The sequence below is a fragment of the Telmatherina bonti genome (genome assembly GCF_933228915.1).
Source record: "Telmatherina bonti genome assembly, chromosome: 15".
Lineage (NCBI taxonomy): Eukaryota > Metazoa > Chordata > Actinopteri > Atheriniformes > Telmatherinidae > Telmatherina > Telmatherina bonti.
In genome coordinates, this window is record NC_136613.1 from 10871631 (window position 1) to 10893145 (window position 21515).

General features: G+C 39.7%; 1 protein-coding gene across 5 annotated transcripts in view; it reads right to left on the reverse strand.

The window, feature by feature from the left end:
• LOC306766280 (mitogen-activated protein kinase kinase kinase kinase 4-like) overlaps positions 1 to 19632 on the reverse strand; it is a 98409-nt gene extending 78777 nt beyond the window's left edge. For all 5 annotated transcript variants that reach the window (XM_079253939.1, XM_079253936.1, XM_079253937.1 and 2 more), the window contains exons 1-2: positions 19425 to 19632; positions 19115 to 19180 (exon numbers count right to left, since the gene is read on the reverse strand). In XM_079253939.1, coding sequence (XP_079110065.1) covers positions 19115 to 19180; positions 19425 to 19481 — 123 coding nt within the window. In that variant the 5' untranslated portion in view covers positions 19482 to 19632. The remainder of the gene's footprint in view (positions 1 to 19114; positions 19181 to 19424) is intronic.
• Positions 19633 to 21515: the final 1883 nt, after the last annotated feature.

Genomic DNA, 21515 nt, shown 5'->3' on the forward strand with positions numbered 1-21515 from the left:
GTAGTATTTAGCAAAAGAGAACAAGACCCGCAGGAAGAAGAAAACTCTGTTGCGAGGTACACATGGAGACGAAACTATCGCTGCTTTGGCTTCTTTTTTATTTTGTCTGATGCAAGTATACTGCAGGAACCCATGCAACAATGGACGCAGTATGAACAACAGATGAGGCAGAGGACTCTTAATGTGATTGCTATGTATTTACCCACAATGCAACACTATGTCAAATGCAGAGGTGGCAATTCCTGGTCCAGAAAGTAAAAGTCCTGCCATGTTTTTGGATCTACCTGTACATTTAGAAGAGGTGTTTTCACTAACAAGCTTGTTTACCTGGCAAAAAAATTATTATTAAATTCAGCTCGTTTGGCGACTGGTCGGAACACCTGCCGGACAGAACTTTTACTTTCTGGATCAGGAATTGCCACCTCTGGTCAAATGCAGGAGGTGACTTTTTTTTTTTTTTTGTAGTCCTCTTCCTGCATTTGGTTCACTTGAAACAGGCCAAGACCTGCATTTGTAGGTGGACCGAGTCCGCTTCTTTGGTCCAAATCAGAGTTTGTTTGGCGCATTCACAGCTCCCCAAACGAAGCAGACTTTCCAAGTAAAAGGACAAGGATTCAAATCAAAAAGGCTGATGTAAATGTGCACACGGAGCAAAACTTCATCGTTATCTTCTTTGACATCTGCATTTTTACCATGTTATCCTTTCAGTTTAGAAAATCTTCAGCAAGTATCATATGAAAGATTAAAAACTCCTGAAATGAGCAGGCTTAACTCTTTTCCAGCAGCTTCCCTCTCCTCACACGAGCAACCTCTGAAAATATTGTTTTTATACATCTGCCTGGTAACACAAGCAGTTCTCAGAGTCGTGCCAACCGAAGCCACACTTGTCAGGTTTTCCCACATTTCAGAATTTCAATATACATGATTTACTTTTTGTGCAAAGCTCAGAGAAAGTCTTCATGTCAGCTCCAAATGCGAAGTAACTATTGAATTTGTTTTTTTTGCTGCTTAAACAGTGATATTTTAATCTAACAGTTAATGTGTCTTGAAGTTGTCTCACTAGGCCATAATCTGCTTGTGTAACCATAACAGAGGAATCCTGAGCATAAATGAGCTTCAGGCTGTGACTCCATCTCTCATGGCTGCATCCTATATGTGTTTTGAAACCCTTCCGTCCTCATGGGAGTATACACAGTCTGCCCGGCTACAGGAGGAAGTGCTTCGAGAAACTCTGGGCCAATCTGAAGCAGGAGTTGAAGTCAGCTGGTTGAGGATCATTGCTGTGATCCAATCATGCGGCAGAATTTGTGGTCAGGTGATGGCTCAGACCGGCTCACAGTGTTTTGAAGCAGATGAAAACAAAAGCTAATGAGGCTGTCAGTCGGCCCCGCCAGCTGCCTCGCAGCGTGCACGGCTGAAAGAAGCTGCAGAGCTCCAGGAGACAAAACAGGATTCATTATAACCACGGCAACAAGTGTGTGTGTGTGTGTGTGTGTGTGTGTGTGTGTGTGTGTGTGTGTGTGTGTGTGTGCGCGTGTGTGTCAGCATGGAGGTAAAGAGAAAGAGGTTTACAATGAAAGACAGTAAAGATGGCAAGAAAGGATGAAAGGAGAGTCCAAAGATGTGCTTTTCATTCTGTTAGCTGATCCCACTGTGGAAGACTAAACTCACGTTTTATTCACATAGAAACAGAAAATTTGCAAAAAGGTTGCAGGTTCCAAACCAAACATCCAGGGAACAAATGCACAAAATGAGAATCCCAAATCTGACTAAATACTGACTCTGGCTTGTTGTTGTCACATTGTTTTTCCAACCTATAAAGTAGAAGTAAACATCAGTATGCAGTGCAGATGCATCACAGGCTCACTGGCAGTTTTAACTCAAACACATACGTCTTTCTCAGCTGTGTGCTGTCCAAAAACTTCCTTGTTTGCTTGTACCCAGGACAAACAGCCCCCCCCCCAACCCCTCTCCAGATGGCCACCCATACAGTAGCTCCCCCAAACTCCACACACATTCATACAGAATCCACAGTGTCCACCCAGTTAAACCACAGGAGCTCAGACAGGCCGACAACTGTCATTAAGAGGCCTGACCAGACGCTACGAGTTAGCTGGCGCGTGCGCTTCGGGAAGGAGGGGCTGTAATAAGCCAAAAGGAGGGTCGCAGGTTGTGCTTTTATCTGGCGAGCCAGCTAGTCCAATTCTTATTCAGCTGTAGTATTTCAACACACACACGGAAAGCCCTACGTCTAAACTCTTTAAAAGAAATAATTTCTTCTCCAAACAAGATCTCAAAAACATCTGTAATCTTCAATACCACTGCAATAAATCTTCTTTACCATACCAAGTCGAATATCCATTTATGGCCAACTGTTTGAAGTATAAAACTCACAAGCTGTGCAAAGCCAGCATACATTTGGAAAGCATCCACTAGATAGCCGGAGGAAGTGGGTTTTTTCCCTTAAAAAAAAAAAAAATCACTTCAAGTCAGGAAACATTTGGTCAAAATTTCTGCTTCCAAACCATAGCAGCTGATTTTTGATTGGCAACCATCCATCATAACATGCAGGCCTGCAGTACCAGCTGTAAAAGGAAATTACAAGGTAAAAAACGAAGGAAATTACAGAGACTGTGCATCTAAAGCACAGACATGCAAAGATTAACAAGCCAGCAGCATAGTGTGAAGCCTGCAAGGAGATCCAAACCTCCCACATGGATAACAAATGTGAGGAACATATTCTGTAGGATAATAAACAAAACTCTAAGTTACCCACCGGAAACTTTGAAGAAGCCTGATTCGTCTAATTCTGTGAAATTCACTCACTCAGTCTGCGCTGCTGCTGCTTTCTGCAGACTGCAGTCAGTGAATGTGAACATAATTCCATATTTCACAGCAAGGCAGCAAATACCGAAGCAAACTTTGGGACAAATATGGTGAAATCAATATTTTATAGACATGTAAAACAGTTTTAAAAATCCCCCGAAAGCTCCTTCTTTAGGGCAGAAAACTCATGAAATTTATCAAACATGAATGAAGCTACAGGTTGAAAAGCTACAGAAGGTACAGAAAAAAGCAAACTAAGCCACCTGACAGAAATTAAAGGAAGCATGTTGCATTTCTCTGCCACACTACCCCTCGCCCGCCATCCCAGCCAGGGTGGCAGCCATTTTGGCTCTAAACAGAAAGGCTTTCAGTGAGTTTATCAGGCAGGAGGAGGTCACAGATAACAGAATGAAGGGGCCTTTATAAGAGATGTGAGTGAGTGTGGTGGAAAATCAATACAGAGGGAGTCCTGGGAAGACACAGACAGAGGCATGAAACCCGTCTAATCTGGAAACACGTGACTGAAGCTTCAACCTGTTTATGTTTCATGAACCCATTGAGCAAAAATGCAACAAAAAAAAATGGAGAAAACTCGAAACTAAAAACTACAAAACTACAAACTAAAACAAGAGGAAGACATCTCAAAGAAAAACTTTTTACCTTTTTTCTACTTAAAAATGAAAGTTGAACTGGAAAACCATATAATCTGAGAATGAAATGGTTTTAAGAAGAGCATTCATGTCAGAGTCACTTGAAAGGACTAATTTACGATCACCAATACGCTCGGCTACTAAGAGCTGCTTGCCTGGGAGAAAGATTATTATCCAAGCCAAGGCTGAAAGAACAATTTTTCATTTTAACAAGTAAGCCTTAGATGTTAGCATAAAGGACAAGATTGCAGTGATAACCTTCATTTTGGGACAAAATACGAGTTCAATTTCAGTTTTGTATAACAGCCAAAGCAAAACTACTGAATGACAGAAATGGACCTGGAAAAAGTGGAATGATGCTCTGAGGCTGTAATGGTGATCCTGCACAGAAACATATGGGTGTTTAAAACTGACTGATTGAACCAAATTAACATCTTTAGCTTTTGGTCACACAGACCGAGCTTTTAGCCTGATGACAAGGTATATTCATATATTTGATCAAATATACAGGAATTATGGAGGAAGTGTTATATTTTAGCGAGAAAAATGACCATTTTTTGCTGTGATTGTGTGAAAGTTGTAGTTAATAAGCATATGTCAGCATATGATGCAATTTATAACTAGAGATATATTATGCCCAATGAAGCAATAACTACCTTCTTTTCTCCAACTTCAACCATTTTCACACAGTAACAACCTCATAAAAGGCACTTTTAAAATAAATGTAGGATTCCCGCTACAACTCCACAGACAGAAATTAATGACGTGTGTGTTTGTGCATTTAGGAATTATTGAGCTATTTCATTCTGACGTTTATGTTTGTTAATTTCCGTTTAAAATTATGGTAATTTGTTCTTTTTTCATCTTTATATTTATCTCTGTATTCATTGATACATTTAGTAGAGGTGGGAAAACAAATTGAAAAAATTAAATATCGGGATATTTGACTTCACAATTTTAAGATTGCTTTTTTGTTAAAAAAAAAAAATTCAAATAAATTCAAATAATCCATCATACATTTTTTGTCATTTTTATTGTTTTTATTCATCTTTTTACTTGTCTTCTTGGGCATTATATTAGCAGAATGATGGTCTGCCTAATACGTCATTTTTTACTATGTGAAATTTAAAAAAAAAAAAAAGTTTTGTACATTTTTTTGTTTTGTTTTTAGTCCACAAAAATCAGCAATATCAAAGTATCCTGAGAATCCCAATTTAAATCGAATCGACACCCAAAAAATCCAAATCATATCGGGACAAAAGCATATAGTCACAGCCTTAATATTTAGTCAATGTTTTTTTTTTTTTGCTTTATTGAATAAATCTGGATTCAAACTCAATTTTCAAGCCGGATTGGCTTCCTGAAAAACTTTTTGTTTGGCAAATGTAAAAATATATTAATTCATAAATAAAAAATCCAAACATTCAGATTGTTTGATTTTCATATTTTATTTAATTTCTATTTGTTATTTTTGCTGCTGCTGTCAATTTGGCTGATCAGTTACAATTACAACTTTAGAAATGAATGGGAAATGTAATAAAAATACACAATTTAGTCAACTTTTTATTACAGTTTTTTAAACAAAAGCAAAAAAAAGAAACTTGAGCTGAGTAAAGAAGAAAAGGAAAATGGGCAGAAAATAAAGAGAATGGGGGGGAAAAGGCAGTTAATCAGTTGAACAATGTTGTTATATCCATAAAAATATGAACCACAACAGTATAGTAGGTTGAATTTAAAGTGCATTTAGATTTTTAAATGTAGTCTGGAATACACACCAACCTGTTTGCAGCTACTTCATTTTACTGGATCAACTACTGAAATAAGCCATTCACGTCACCTTCTAATATCTACTGTAGATTCCACCTCGTCTTAAATTTTTCTCTAAATAAAACGATTTACCTGCATACACTAATATAAAGAATTAGATCAGACAATAAGATTGGTCCTCTATTTTCAATGTGGCTATGAAAAAGATTTAAAAAAAAAAAAAAAAAAAAAAAAGGGGGTCAATACATATGAAAATGCTTAAAACTTGGGTTTTCATGGAAAGATGATACCTTAGATACAAGCCTGTCCCTGCATTCATTATCAGTACAATAGCTCACTTCTTCTGCTGAAATTCCTCTGAGAAAATCAACCATTCACACTTGACAGAGAGTACAGTTAATGCTCTCAGTGAGCCATCTGCTTGTACTGAGGATGCTTCCATCTCTCCACCCAGCACCACACTAACACTACAGCCGGGGGTGTTATATAACAACCCCTACAGAAGCCAGCAGACACTAAATAAAAACAATAAAAATGGGGTAATTTACTAAGAGGGGAGGGTTTTTATTGAGATATGTCAGTGGGACAAACAGAGATGATGCTACCATCTGGATTTTTAGGTCAACTCGGAGGCGTGACTGAGCCTGATAAGCCATTAAGGACAGACAGCCTCTGCATGGATATTACAATGGAGCATAAGCATGCATGTCCAGTTCAGACTGGATTCCAGGTTTGCATCCTTTTCATTTAAAATCTGCAGCATCATGCCAAAGTAACATTTATATGATATAATTTTTAAGACATCACTGGGAATTTCGTTTTTTTATGTTGATAAATATGGAGGGCAAAGACAGCAGTTTAAGCCTTTAAATGGCTTTTATTTCAAGTTTTTATCTGTGTTAGAGGATGAAGGGTTTATATCCTGTTTTCAAACAATGCTTAAGCTGTGGAAGTTTTTTTTTTTTTTTTTTTTTTTAAGGGGGGTTTAGATCTTACTGGGCTAAATATCCTGCGGTGGAAATCCTCTGCAAAATCCCGCATGATGTCATAACATAAAACTAAAAGAGAAGGGTGCGTTTCTACTTTGTTTTCTTACATTTTGAACAGATGTGAGGTTAGAATAGAAGAGGGTTTGATATCAGAATAACTGTAGCCGTAATTTTTAATATTTAATCACTACAAGGTGACATGCTGATATCATACAAACAGAGAAATGAGGGAAATGCTCATATCGGATTTGAACTACTAAATATTTAGCCTGTTATCTGACTTAAAAACATGATTATTAACATTGCTTTCAACACCTTCTTGTCAAATAACAAAATTATAAACTAATTGTATGTTGCCATCAAAAGCGAGTAAAGAACATTTCTGATGGCAGAAAGTGATAAAAAATAACTTGAAACTGGAGCAAAATGAAGAACGTGAGCAGAAGTTGAGTCACTGAAGAGCAGCAAATTATTTTTAAAATCTTCCTCTCTTTATCCTGATCCATCCTAACCTTAATTCCCTCCTTCTGCTCCCAGCATGTGCCATCTCATGCTGAAGGATTACAGTCATGATGGTGGATTGCCTCCCATCAACCCTCCCCCTCCTCATCCTCATCCCACAGAGGCACGTGAACAGGGTCAAAGTGGAGGGACGCTTTGGAGCTGCTGGCCTTCATCTGCTGCTCTCCTCTACCTCGTCTTCATGAAGCCATTTCTCATTTCAAATCTGTTTCCTCCACATTTTAATCCAGAAATCTCCAGTCTCATATATGCGGCTTGACCCAAGCATTACACAAGCACAGGGTCATGACGTGGGGTTTTTCCTTGTCTTTCTTTCTAATAGTATTAACTTTTTCCATTTGCAATCATGCACAGATGCCTGAGAGACTGCGTGGGCAGTCAGAGAAGGAGAAAGGAAATGCAGAGCTCTTCTACTCTGCACAAAAGTTGTATTTAACGGTGTATGGACAGTCGAGCAAGCTAAGGTTCTTACTGTGATTCTGCACCGTCAGGATCAGCTTGCGCTGTTCCAGGACACTGCCAGATGAAGAGTTAAATCCACAAGGAGTCTTTAGTAAAGCAAGCTGAACATGAGAGGTTTTGGACCAAATTAAAGGTAAGAAGTGTGAGCTGTAATAATCTAATCTGTTTCAGGTCTCCATCAAAGCCAAGCCTGGACACCTCGAGTCCCTTTACCTCCCTCTCTGCTGTGTTTCAGCTCTGCCTTAAACATTTCCAAAAACTGCCATGCGTGTACGCAGTTTAGTAACCATGGCAACGGCACAACTCAGTTATTGGTCCTAGTTGGAGATGCTGTTGGGCATCATTTGCACCTTGCCCAATACCTGTTATTAAAGTTTTACTTTTAAAATTGCACAACAAGTCGGCTGAGCCGAAAGCTGTCGTCGACAACACAGCAGTATTAGTTACACATCATAACGTAGAGAAATACATCAAGGCTCACGTTTAAGCCAGGTTATTTTCATCTTTTTTTCCTTCTTTGCATAGCTAGAGGTTAATGGGTGACTCTCTGCCTGTGAAAGTATGATATTTATAAGCAGTGATGCATGCTCAGACTCTTCCTTTGTTGTCTAACATCTGATTCAGGGCTCTAAAGGGACACCTCTCAAACAGCAACTCAGGCACTTCAGTGGAATCATCATATGAGCCTGATTGTGGCCAGGTAGATACAGTTAGGCCCCGCCTGGAGTTGGACATTCCCCGGTTCTCACTGGTTGTTTGCACATAGTTCTGAGTAATTTCCTGCTGTAATGTACAGATTAATGAATTAAATGACATGTATTGTGATGATTTCTTTAAGTGTGTCTACAACAAAAATGGCAAATAATTTCTTTTGATGACTTGCAGGTTTTTGTCACTTGCGAGTAAAGATAAAAGAAAATCACATCTGCATTCTAGAAAAATGCTATATTTATTTAGTTTATCTATATTTGGGATGTTTTACAGCCTGAATAATCAGCTGAACTGTCAGTAGCCAGAACCGCACAAGGGAAAGGAAAAGTCTCGCTATGTAAAAGAAAAAATCCTTCTGCAACAGAAAGCACAGAAACCTTCCACCTGATGTATGAATGTGTCTGATAATAGCAGCAGTGGCAGCAGCAATGCATCAGTCAACGCAGTGAGCATCAAAGAACATGACCCAGTTACTGTCTGAAGCTCTGTCTTATTTTTAGCTTAACTATAGCTAGCAGTCACTGCTAACAGACTCATTAGAAGATCTACGAAGAATTACCTTTGTGGAAAATAAAGAAATCTAACCATGCTCGATGATTGAGCTGCTTGAACCATTACACAGAAAGCTTCAAAATTTGTCCATCAACACTGGAAACGATGCAAAACAGGCCCAACTTCTCCATCACAAATCAAGAAAAAGTCAAGTTCCTGTTGCTGCTATCAGTGGCAGAGCTTCCTCTTCCTCTGTATGGAAAGGTCACTGTAAGGAAAAGTTCTCAGTGGAGATGCAGCTTGATTCTAAGCGCTGTTGTTGCTGCCGGTCGCCGACGCGCTTCACTTCTTGCCCTGTGAAAGGTCACAGCAGACACGACTAACATTCCAGTTTGAATAGCCGGAAGGCCGGTGAGCCAGCTCTGCATGAGTCTATTCCTTCTGACAGCTGTGTAGTTCCTCCACTTTGCAGAGCACAGGCCACACTATTAATAGCTCCACGCCAAGCTGGAATAAGTGAGAGAAGTGACAGAAATGCGTAATATCGCTAACAATAATGCCAGCAAATCATTAAGTCCAGTTTGTAAACTTCTCCAGTTCATGTCACAAGAAACATTATACACAGTGCTTTCTATGCCTGTTTTTAAAGCCTCTGATAAAAGAGTGCACACTCATAAAATAAGTAAATCTCTGCAACCACAAGGTCTATTTGAATATTTCTGGAGTCATTGAAAAGGTAACTATCAGTGTTATTGGGGAAGAATAAATGAAAATGGCACATAGCACAGATGAAAAAAAGTTTCAGGCTTGTCTAAAAATAAGAACGAAAAAACTTTCAGGGTGAATCTGAAAGTACTTTTTGAATGATGCAGCTGTAGCTTTAAACCATCACTATGCAATCCGTGACCATTATGTCTGCAAAGGCTAGTGAAGCAGAACAAAATGAGAAAGGTTTTAGTATCTAAGTAAACGGCTAGCAAAGCAAATTGGCATAGCTCAGCATCATCTGTTCTCAGCATCTCCCAACATCATGTCGTAAAGCTGGGGTAGGTCATGGTGGGGAACTAGCAAGATTTGAAAGTGGTGCCCTGTCTTGGCTCCTCCCCCTCTGGTTTTGCTCCTTGCGTGATCCAAGGCCTTTTTTTTTTTTTTCGCAGCTTTTTCCACCAACAATTTTCTCTTTCCCGGCTGTTTAGCGGGAAGAGGCAAATAAACCGAGCCGGGTCGGGGAAATCCTTCCTGCATTTTCTCAGCCATATTTGCCTTCCAAGTTTCTTCTTCACTACTTTGTATTTTCATCCTAACACGCTGTTTATATGCAGGGTGTGGCTATCAGGTATGAGCTGCACGAGGGGGAGGAGGGGAGCCGGGAGAAGAAGCTTACGAGATGTAAGAAACTCCATTTCAGTCCGAATGTTTGGAGTTTTTACAGATTTACAGTAAACTGAGGGCTCTAACTATATTTCTTATTGTTTATCATTACAAAATATATAGACTACTATTAGGACGAGCAACTATTTCCCCCAGAGTAAAAAGAAAAAAATGTCTAAGCAAGATTACCGACCCCAGCTTTCAGGCATTTACACACCAGGACCGATGCAAACAACACAAAATTGCGAATAATTCGGAGGTGAATTATCAACATTTCTGTCTATTCACACAAATTGCGATACAAAAATTGTTAATAAATGATGAAAATAACAAGCCATAACAACAGCATGCTGATGCTGCAAAAGACAGAAGAAAAAAAATGGTACAGCGTAGTCAACATCATATTCTAGAAAAGAGAGGTGAACTTTTTTTAAATCCAGGAGCTGAAGTTGGATCATCCCAAAGTCCATCCTGACTTTGGGATGATGTCTGTGGGACAGCTGGAGGATCTGCTTTCACAGCAAGCTTTAAGAAGCAGAAAAGAAATATTAAAAATGCTTGCCCATGATGATGCAAAGTTTGAATTAAATAGCAGCGAACGGGACTCCTGCATCACTCGCAACCAGTGATCTATCAGTCAACATGCCTCCTCTGATTGGTCAATAATACATGTATCGGATGTGAATATTTAAAAAAAAAAAAAAAGTCTTTAGAACAAGATTAAAATAATCTTGACTAGTAATCCCAGTTTGGACCTAGATAAAGTAGCTATACCTAATAATACTACCCATAACCCTAATCCATTAAATTTCCAATTATTAGAAAGAAATCATAGATGATCTTATTTAGGATAAACACATGCGACCTGACCTGGACAAATGTGTATTAATTAAATGAAGCAATATGTAAAGCAACCACAGCCAAGTATATGTGCACGTTTGGAATAAAAATCAATCAAGACTGAGTTTGATCAATATGGTAAATAATCCCTTTTATATGGCTTGCCAATATTACTAAGTGGACAAAGTTGTGTACTAACATTTAAGAAGACTTGTTTGATTGTACATAGAGATCACTGCATGCTGACGAGCTTGCACCTGGCAGATCTCCCATACGTTCAATGAAATGCTGCGGTGCATTTCCCTCTGAGGGACTTTGCAGTAATGGTGCTCTGCCCGGCTGATGACAGGCTGCTGGTGGAGAGCCACACCCAGCTTCACTTTATCAGCAGCAGAGAGGGAAAAAAAAAAAAAAAAAAAAAAAAAAACAACAAACAAGCATCCTTCCATTTATAAAGACAAGATGAAGAGATGCAGCGGAAGGGCGACTGCTTTGAACAGCTTCTTTTTTTACATCTCTTCTATGTTTACACTGTACTACTGCTGTAAATTTAATCAGGTTTTAATCTTGTCATGATTTTGGCCTCCCACAATGCATGATCCGCAAGCCTAATGCAAAGCAGAAGCAAATCCCTCATGTGCTGGACTTTATGTAAAAAATATCAGAAATATTTGTCAGGATGTGATTTTAACCCTTTCATGCATAGTGGCCCTATAGAAGACACCAATTTACAAGCTTTTTTCTTGCATATTCATAAAAGAGGATGGTATTTTTGTAAATAAACCACTTCAGCGGGATGTTAGAGAGTCATCCAATACGTTTCTACTCACTGGAGAATCAATAAATATATGATATAATTGAACATAATGTAAAATTACACAAGTTTACATTTGCGATAAATAGGAATAGAAAATGATACAGCTATATTTTATAGAAAATTTACATGTCATTATAATATATTATTTTATAAATATTTTAATAGAATGCATTAAAATAAATCATAATAAATTCTAAATATCACTAATAACCAAAAAAGTATCATTGCATATGTCTGTAGAGGTAAAATACTGTTTTTAAACAAAACGCTGCATTGTTGTTTTTTTTCTAAATTCATGCATGAAAAGATTAATGAAAGTTCAACATGTTCAACATATCAGTTCAACATATGTCTAATGATCTTACTTTCTCCAGAACATACAAACTGGCTGCAAGTTAGGATCTTGAATGTAAATAGAATTATGCTTTGTACATAGTGTGCAAGGCAAGAGTTTCTCCAGTAAAGCCCAGAAAGGATCTGAAATGCCAGGTTAGGAAACCAGAGTGTAATGTTACACGTTTCATGTCAGATTTGATGGGTTCATATAAATCAGACTAGTTTCCATGCTGCAGGATTACTGTTTTCTTTGAGGTTATTATGTTAATGCTTCTCAAGGCATTTACACACCTACTCCAAATATTTTGTCTGAATAATTCACACAGCAATATTCTTTTTAATTGGATCGGTGGAGAGTGAATGGGAACATTCACATCATTATGAAAATATCATCTGGCGAGTTTGCGACTTATTTTTTTGAACTGACGTTGAATTTTTTTTTTTTTTTTTTTTTTTTTTTTTTTAATATTTTCATTTGCTAAATATATTATCAACCAATCAGAGAAGGCATGTTAACTGATAGATCACTGGTTGAGAGCTATGGAGGTGTCACTTTGGTTATTTCATTTAAACTTTGTATCATCTTGGCCGAGCGTCTTTATTATCTCTTCTCTGCTTCTTAAAGCAAGAAGCTAGCTCCTGAAGCAGATCCTCCAGCTGTCCATTGGACATCCCAAAGTCCATCCTGAAGCGGCCATGCTCCAGATCCAGATCCTGGATTAAACAATGAAACTCCCCAGGTTCCACAGTATTGTAGTCGCTTAATATAGAACCCACTTTGCGAGTTTGTTTCAGAATTTTCATCATTTAATCACAATTTCGCATCACACTTGGTGTAAATAGACAAACACTGATAATTCACAATTTAATGTCATTTAATCGCATCGGTCTCAGCATGCAAAGGCCTTTAAGCTAAAGTCACAATGTCTTGTGACCTAAACTCGTTATCTAAGATTCAATATAGTTTCTAGTAATGTTACATCTGCCGTTAGGTTACACACACTTATTTTCTACTTGATGTGAAATATGCAACATGGGATCCTGTTTGTTGCTTTACAATACTTAGAACAAATAATCTGGAGACGTTTTTCGATTAGCACCTGACCGCACCTCTACAGCCATCTTCCAGTAGGCTTACAGCCCTAAAAGAGCAGGATGTGCAGGACAGATTATTTCAAGATCATTTTGAGTTTTTAACCCAATATGTGTGGTTCTGAATCACTTTCATGGCACTGGGACATTAACTATGGAAATTCTTCGGTCCGTCATTGCCCTGTTGCTTCCTTAGGCTGACAAACTGAACTTAACTTCACAGTAACATTTGGCTTTACGACACCATGTCACACACCAGCAACTGGAGATCAACACCCTGCCTGTTCTGAATGTGCACCATGGCTGATACAGCAAAGAAATCCAAGAGGACATAGTCAGAGGAAGAGAAAGAGACAAGACATAAGACACAAGTCAACATCGAAGGGATTGTTACTGGCTGGAGAGAGCTCCGAGCACATTTAGGAGGCAAGATGGATGAAGAAGTGGTCATTGTCATGCGGCGCCTCACTGCCAAATACTACGTACAGATTTTTTATTTGATTATTTAAACTGAAGGTTTTCTATTGTTCAACAAAAGTATAAGTATATTAAGTAACTGAGCAGAATCACTGAAACCAGTAACGCAGTAGGTTTTTCCCAGTGCCCCACAAACTGCTGAGACACTTCATGTGCTTGAACGACAAGGTCAGAATCTGGGCTGTGTCTTGCTAATCTGGCTAATCTGGTCATAACACCGAAGTCGGTAACTTCTGCTCACTGCACTGACAACTTCTGCTATTTTACCACCTCATAAACATCCTCTTGCCGTCTGCCTACAGCCCACAACAGGCAAGGTAGATAAAACCAACTTGTTTTTTTTGTTCCAATAGAACAAAAAAAAAAAAAAAAAAAAAAGGAAAAAGATTTTTCCAAACTCAGACTTTACACAGTGAAAAGAACATGTGTCAGTAAGCCTGAAACAATTAGAGCGGTGGTTGAAGGAAAGAGGCTGAATGAGTCTTAAACCCTTCAAGTCATAAACGGGTTAAACCATTTCCTCCGAGTGGGGGATTCCCAGCCCCACATGCTGAGTGTGGTCGTACCCCTTAGTTTGAAAAATTCTTTCAGCGTCTCTCTGGGTCTGATTGAATTTTTTCCCGTCACCTCACGCTGTTTAATGAAAACAGAAAGACCAAACTCTTGACTTCCTTACTCTTTGTTGCTAAAAACAATGTCTGAGCTAAACAAGCTCATCTGTGTGGAGTGTTTTGCATTCATCTTTGGTTTTTGTTTCTTTTTCCAGTCATTTCAGTTGCTGATGTTTTGTCTTTTTAAGACAAAAGACTTTTTTTCAGATCCATTAACAGGCTTAATAACATTCCAATGGAAGAATAAAGTCCATCCAGTAAGAGGTAGCTTACATATAATATTATAATGTATACGGAAAAACCATGTGAAGGATGCACCGACGTCCTTCTGCACTTTCCCCCCCAAAGCAAACATAATTAGTAATTCAAGAGCACTTCTGTGTCTTCCTCTCCTCTACCCCCCACCTCCCCTCTGTTTTATTTTCTATGCCAACAGCTGTTGTCGGTGCACACAGCTGCAGCGCCTCAGTCAGTCGCAGTCGGCAGTTATTCGTCGTCAAGGGAAGCCCCGCCAATTGCCAAGAGTTGAGGATCATACGTACATGTACAGACTGAAAACACACTCACACACACATGTGTTTTTGGGTCAGGAAAAGAAAAGGTTCATCCTCACTCAAACTAGCATAGCACACGTTGGATATGATTCACTGAATCCCAAGCAGCTAAACCCAAAATGTCAAGGTTAATTTGTGTTCCAGCGCATCAGAGCATTTCTTCAACCACTTGCCCCCCCGCCCCCACCCCAAGCTTTTATGAAACATTTACAGCAGCCGTTGTCCTCCTCGCAGCCTCTAAAAACAAAAGCTCAAAGCACAATCAAAAATGTGTGACCTGTGGTATTGTGTTCTCCATCTACTAAAAAAACAATATGACTCAACGCAGCAACTGTGCTTAATTATGTGGAGGCATTTCATCGTGCACACTGTGGTGTAGGCAGTCGGAGAGACTCGCCTCGGGGTCGGCCTCATTGTCACTGTCTATAAAGTCTGATTAAAAGTGACAATCATTTCAGCGGTGAAACTGTTCAACGCTGCTGCTGGTCACTTGTGCAATCGTCGAGGCAACGATACAAGAGACCTCTGGATTGTTGCGTGAACACCGACGCTATACTGCGTATGCATATAATATCAATCTGCCTGCCCTAAAACTTGCATGAGAGTCAGTGACAGCAGTTTAAGAGACCCCTGCATATTTATTACATTGAGTAACTGATTATCATCTGAGAGAAACACAGTGATTTGCACTGAGCTTACAGCCATATGAAGACTCCACAGCTTCTGACCCAATTCTATTGCAGCAGCTTGACTTTTCCTGGAGGATACCTCATTGTAAAGGATTTAGGGCTCATTTATGTTTTCTCAGTGAAAGATCTTGGCTTTTCAACCAAAGCAGACATTTGTTGTCCTTCAAAACACTAACAGCGCCCAACCTCCTGAGATAATGAAGGTTTAATGCAGTTTGGTTGAGAGTTAGCTGGAGTTTGTAGGAGCAAAGAACAAAAGATTTCATTTAAAAGAGGACTAAAGCCACATATCAACCAAGGGGTCAGTACTTTTTTTGTTGTTGTTGTTTTTTTTTGCATTTTCATAAGCAGAAACTGGGAAGGGTTCCTGAATATCTTATCCAATCATCCTCATTTTTTTTGGGATCCTTCAACTGGGATCCCAAACTTACGGAGCCGGTGTAGCTTGATACACTGCAATCCACTGATTGGCCAAAAGAATCATACTATCCTTTGTGAATTGGCAATAAGAAGAAAGCTGAAACCAGTCCCAGGTTTTAATAAAACATGTATTGTTGTTGTTTGAAGCTAAAAACTGATGTGCACCATCCTCCTTTGTCTTCTGTGTCGTACTTTTCATTATATTTCAAGAAAGGCATTACGACGCTACGTCCTCGTACTATTACATAGCTTCTATGTCCATCTCGCTTTTACCAGGTAACAATGCGATTGGCCGCAACGGCGATCAGGGTTTGCGGTACCACACCACTCTGTCCCTTGCTGGCCCCCTTAGTGGGAATTTGGAATAAGACGTAGACTTGGAAGAGATGTTACACCTTTGTTGCCAAACAAAAAACCCGTAGCATACCCTCAGAGACCAGGCTAGCTCATGTTAGCAAGCTGACAGAACATTTGGCAGCACTTTGTCAAAAATTGTTAAGCTCATTGATAAAAGTAAGATATTGCAACATGTTTGAATGATTACATGAAGGAAAAACTAAAATTTGTCTTCAATAACATTTATTAATGCTACTATTGCCACTTTTTATGCACATGGCAGCCATGTTGTGTTCTGAGGTTCTCTCTTACTGTCCACCCTTCAGCCAGAAACAATGCTTCAGAGGGGTGTTTAGGTTGATTTGACCTTGCAAAAACACAAAATTCCACCCGCCTTGTTCAAATAATTACAAAGCGACGAACACATTTAACTGCATGTGCAGCTAACATTAGCATTTAAGTAGCGAGTCCAACTAACATTAGCATTTAAGTAGCGAGTCCAACTAACATTAGCATTTAAGTAGCGAGTCCAACTAACATTAGCATTTAAGTAGCGAGTCCAAGTGAAAACATCTTTGTAGCAGAAGCTCAGCAACAGAGTCATTATAAGCAAGGCTGAGGAAGCCAACCATAAATTTGAGCTGCTTTGACATGCAAAAAACAGGCTTCTAAAGGAGAAAATATGCACAAGTTGGTGCAGATTTTCCACACTGCTGTTGACATATGCACATCACAGCAAGAGGCTTTCTGCTTTAGATACATTCTCCCAGATGTATATGTAAGGAACAAGGTGCTAAAGAATGGCTGTTATGAGCAGGAAGATGACAGCATATGATGCAGAAATGATGCAACTAAAATCAGAAAGCAGCATGGAAGTTAACAGATAGGACAACTCTCACCACATACACTCAGTGACAGCAAATTCTCTGGAATATTTACAAGCACACTCACACATTGTCTGGCCTGGGCAGAAAATCTCTGCAGAGGGAATGTTGCAGACATTTTTGTTATCACATCCCGTCACTCCAGAACATCTGTAAAACATTTCAGGTCTCCAGCTCATGTGTGAAAGGGGCTTCAGGTTTAGAAACCAAGCCAATACGGAAGTACCAGGTCCAAACGGCTGAAGGCCAAAACTGGCTCCAAACCATTTGGTCTCCAATACAGCCCAATCCAACATGCTTGAAAATCATTCCCACAAATCCCTACTGCATCATCAGTCGGATTTACTCAGTCTGAAGTGTGTTTCTCCACCTGACATCATGTGTCATTGTCCAGACAGTTTTGCAGCTTTATCAGATATCCATGTCTTTTTACACCAAAGTTATTTATATCTGTATACTTTATGTCTCCAAAATGGCAAATATGGCAACAGCCGAATTCAAAGGTTTCTAAACATCACTTACCAGACTAATGGGTGGTGTCATGGCAGCCATGTCCACATTTCATATATTTACAGCCAAATAAAAAGCCACAAACCTTATGTAGCCGGTATTAGGGCTGCACGATTAGGACCAACATAATAATCACGATTACTTTGAGCAATATTGTAATTACGATTATTAATCACGATCATTCATTGCGTCTGGAAAAACATGTATTTTTAATGCACCACTTGTAAACATCCTACCTGGCAAGTCTAAAATTATATAATATATATATATATATGTATATTATTGCAAAAGGTCGAGAGTGGAAGTTGATCTGCCTCCTAGCTACCACAGTAAGCCTACTTTTTGTGAGATTATTTGTGTCCTCACAGCATCACAGGTTAATAGTGTGAAGCTGTAAGGGTGCATGGTGTAGCCAACTGACCCACTATAGGATTTAAAGGTCTACACACATTTTATACACCACACTACAGGCCAGATTGACTAAATAAGCATCACGCCTCCCCTGATTCCACAATGCCATCATGATTTATAAAAAGAAATTACATTGGCGTGGGATAAAACTGGCTTGTTTGGTGCATTTGTGAACAAGCAAAGGTTTTTAGAAAGAAGCTCATCATTCAGTGTAGATGGCAAAAATAATTTGTGAAAGAGTCTCATGCATTATGTTACTCAGAAATAAATGATTTTTCAGCAGATCCTAGCTGGTTTTCAAGCTACATGGCATAATATAGAACAACTAATGCCAAAACCTGCAGTCGGACTTTCAATTAGAGGTGTTTTTGCCTGATATTTGCAGCACAAAGAGCAGAGATTTTACAGTCACAAGCAAACGACTCAGTCACAGTTTGACACAGGTTCGACATGCAGTCTGAGAATCGCAATTATCCGCAAAGGAGTTTACCCAACAGTGTGAAAGCAAGCAGACCACACCTCTGACAGCACTGCCTCATTTCTTCTACTGTTATGGTAACATGACACAAACTGATCATTTTCCTGCAGCACATGTATGCAAAAGATGGGTTAAAGTGCATGAAACACTTATCTATCCAGCAGCTCCAACTCAGTCATCGCCATTTCCACAATTCTCATTTCTCTCAGAAAATAAGCAGCATAGGAGGTAGAAATCTGGGCTGCAGAAGCACCAGGTTTCCATCAAAATGCTTCCTCGCTATGTGTGTGCGCGCATCTGAATGGATGTACAGGCCTATCCCCATTAATGCAGCACAGAGCCACTCCAGCGAAAGGCCTGCTGGGCAATGGTGTGCACAAATGCGCAATGAAACACCGCCCACCCAATGGCGCACAAGTCGGTCAGCATGGTAAAGCCTATCATGTACGGATTGGGTTAGCCTGATGCAAAGCGTTCACTGTGCAGGAATATTTCACTGGGGTGTGGATGAGAGGGAGGGGGGGGGCTTGTGAAGGACCAAAATAGCTGTAACGTTACTGTGAGGATGTTTGCATCGATTATAAGAAATAGAAAAAAAAAAAAAAAAAAAAAAAAAAATAGAGAATAGATGTGAAGCAGCTAAGGATACCAAAACGTTATCAGAGATAATCCAGGCCAGACCGCACCGGTCCCAGGCGGAGGAGGGGAGGAGTGGTATGTTAGGCTATAATAAACGTGTTCCTGAGTCCACGAGAGCGGAAAAAATACATAAATGCATGTTTGTTCCTCAGTTTCCGCCAGTTTGTTCTTGGCTGGGGCTTTAACACAAACACAAACACATACATACAGAGAAGAAGGCTCAAACCAACCTTGTAGACTTGTCCATAGGTGCCATTTCCGACCACTTCTACCAACTCGAAAATCCCAGCAGGATCCTGGATTTGAAAATAAACACAGAAGAAAATGATTAGATTAATTGATTCCCTTTCAGTAATTGCAGTCGGGTTCGCTTGATGTATGAGCCGGCAGCGCCCGGCGCTCCTCTCTGCCAGCGGATATTAGACAAAGAAAAGCCACCGCAGGGCTGTGTCAACAACAGCACTGCTTACCACAATGTTGCAATTTATTTCTTGATTTGAGAACAGTTCTTTAAAAAACGTCAATGTGAAACATATTTACCCTCAGGGATGCCAGGTCTATATCCACCAGACTTTTGGCTGGAGAGTCGTTCGCCATTTTCGTGAAAAAGGTTATAAATCAGTGGAATGAGCGCGTGTTTTTAATATCCTTCAGGCGGACGGTATTTGTCTCATTCTCGTGTAGTTTTCTATTAAATTCCACAGCTATTTTGTTCTAATCAATATGCGTTTTCGCCCTCTTACTAGTCCAAAACAGAAGCTCCGCCGCTGCTACATACCGACCGTAGAGTCTGCGCTAGCAACTGTCTGCCGGAGTCCTGCCTGCCCTCCCTCTCCCTGTTTGTGTGCATGTCTCTCTGCCTATTTTCTCCTCCCTCCCTCCTTTCCATTCAGCCCATATGTCTCTCTGTCTCCCTCTCTTGTTTCTCCGCCCAATACATGGGCAGCCCAACATATTTCTGGGCCTTTGAGTGGAATTTGATTGCCCCCTCATACCCACCCAGAAAACTTCACATGTGTGGTATGTGTTTTTGGTGTGCAGGGGCGGAGCCAAAAGGGGGGCTTGGGAGGGCATGGGCAACCTTTACAATTTCAGTTCCCCAAACCCTCACCGGGTCCCACATCAAGTTTAGATTGACACATGAAACCGATTTATTTGAAATGCGCAGCTGAGACCAATAGAGACCAAATACTGAAACTAAATAAGAGTTGAAACTTCTTTTAAAAACCACAAGAAGACAACAAACTGAGTGGTCACAGTGTGTAGCACACAACAAACTTAAGACAACAAATTTACAAGATTCCTGAATCATATTGCAGATATTATATCAGCAAACATCTGATCTGTTGAATCAATATAATATTATATCATGATCAAACTTGTAATTTACACCCCTGTTAAGTAAATGTCCATCTATGTCAGGGGTGGGAAACTCCGGTTCAGGAAGGCCGCAGTCCTGCAGCTGTTTGGAGTTTCCCTGCCACAACACACCTGACTTAAATCAATGGATAACTAGCAGACTGGGGCAGAATTTAATGTCAAGCCCCAAAAACACTCCATAAACATAAACTGGTTCAGAATGCAGCAGCCTGGGTCATTACTAGAACCCCATCCACCCATCACATCATCCCTATCCTGCAGGAGCACCACTGGCTCCCAGCCGCAGTCATTACAAAATCCTGCTGTTCACCTACAAGGCCATCCGTAACCTCGCCCCTCCCTACACTCTCAAAAATAGAGGTACAAGATAGGGAAATTTCTGTACCTAGAGGTACATTTTAAAGAAATGTTCTCTCATAAGTACAATACTGGTCTTTAAGAGACCAGAAGCACACCTTCAGAGTACGAAAAAGGTTCAAAGTGACACAAAGTACAAATTTCTACCATTTTAACCATAAGGCATTGAAAAATGTTTGTCGTGACAAAAACTATTGTTAGCAGCAGTGCTTTAAGTGGGCCAGTACGCAGTGGTACGCAGTACCGGCACTTTTAAATTCTATCCTTTTGCGTACCGGGACTATGTTTTTTACAGTGTATAGTGCATACTGGGACTTTTACCAGCTTTTCTTCAGCAATCAGTATACACCCCTACGACTTCACCACATATTACAACTGATATTTGATGATTTTATTTTAAAAATTCTTTAAAAAATTGGCCTCAAAAGAAATGCATTAAGACCTTGCTGTAGCCCACAATGTCAGTATTTTGAGTTTTTGAAGATTTTCTCTAGATTAAAGATAAGATAATATTGCTAAGTGGCATGGACCAGGCCTAATGCTGTAAAAAAACATAAAAAACAAAACTTGATAAGGTAAGGTTGAACTTGATGAGGTACAAAAATAGACCAGAACTGAAGGGTACAGAAATGTCTCTCAAAAGAGTACACCCCCAGTGACAAGCATTTGTACCTTTTTAGGTACAAGCTGGTACCTCTATTTTTGAGTGTGTACCTTTCTCACCTCCAACACATCAACATACCGGTTCGTTCTCTCAGATCCTCCATCAACCTCACTGTCCCCCCCCACCCGCCTTGTTACCATGGAGAGGCGGGCATAAATATAGTGTACAATTTCATATATACACTAACACATAATTACTAAGTTTAACTCAGTGATATACAGGACAAGAAA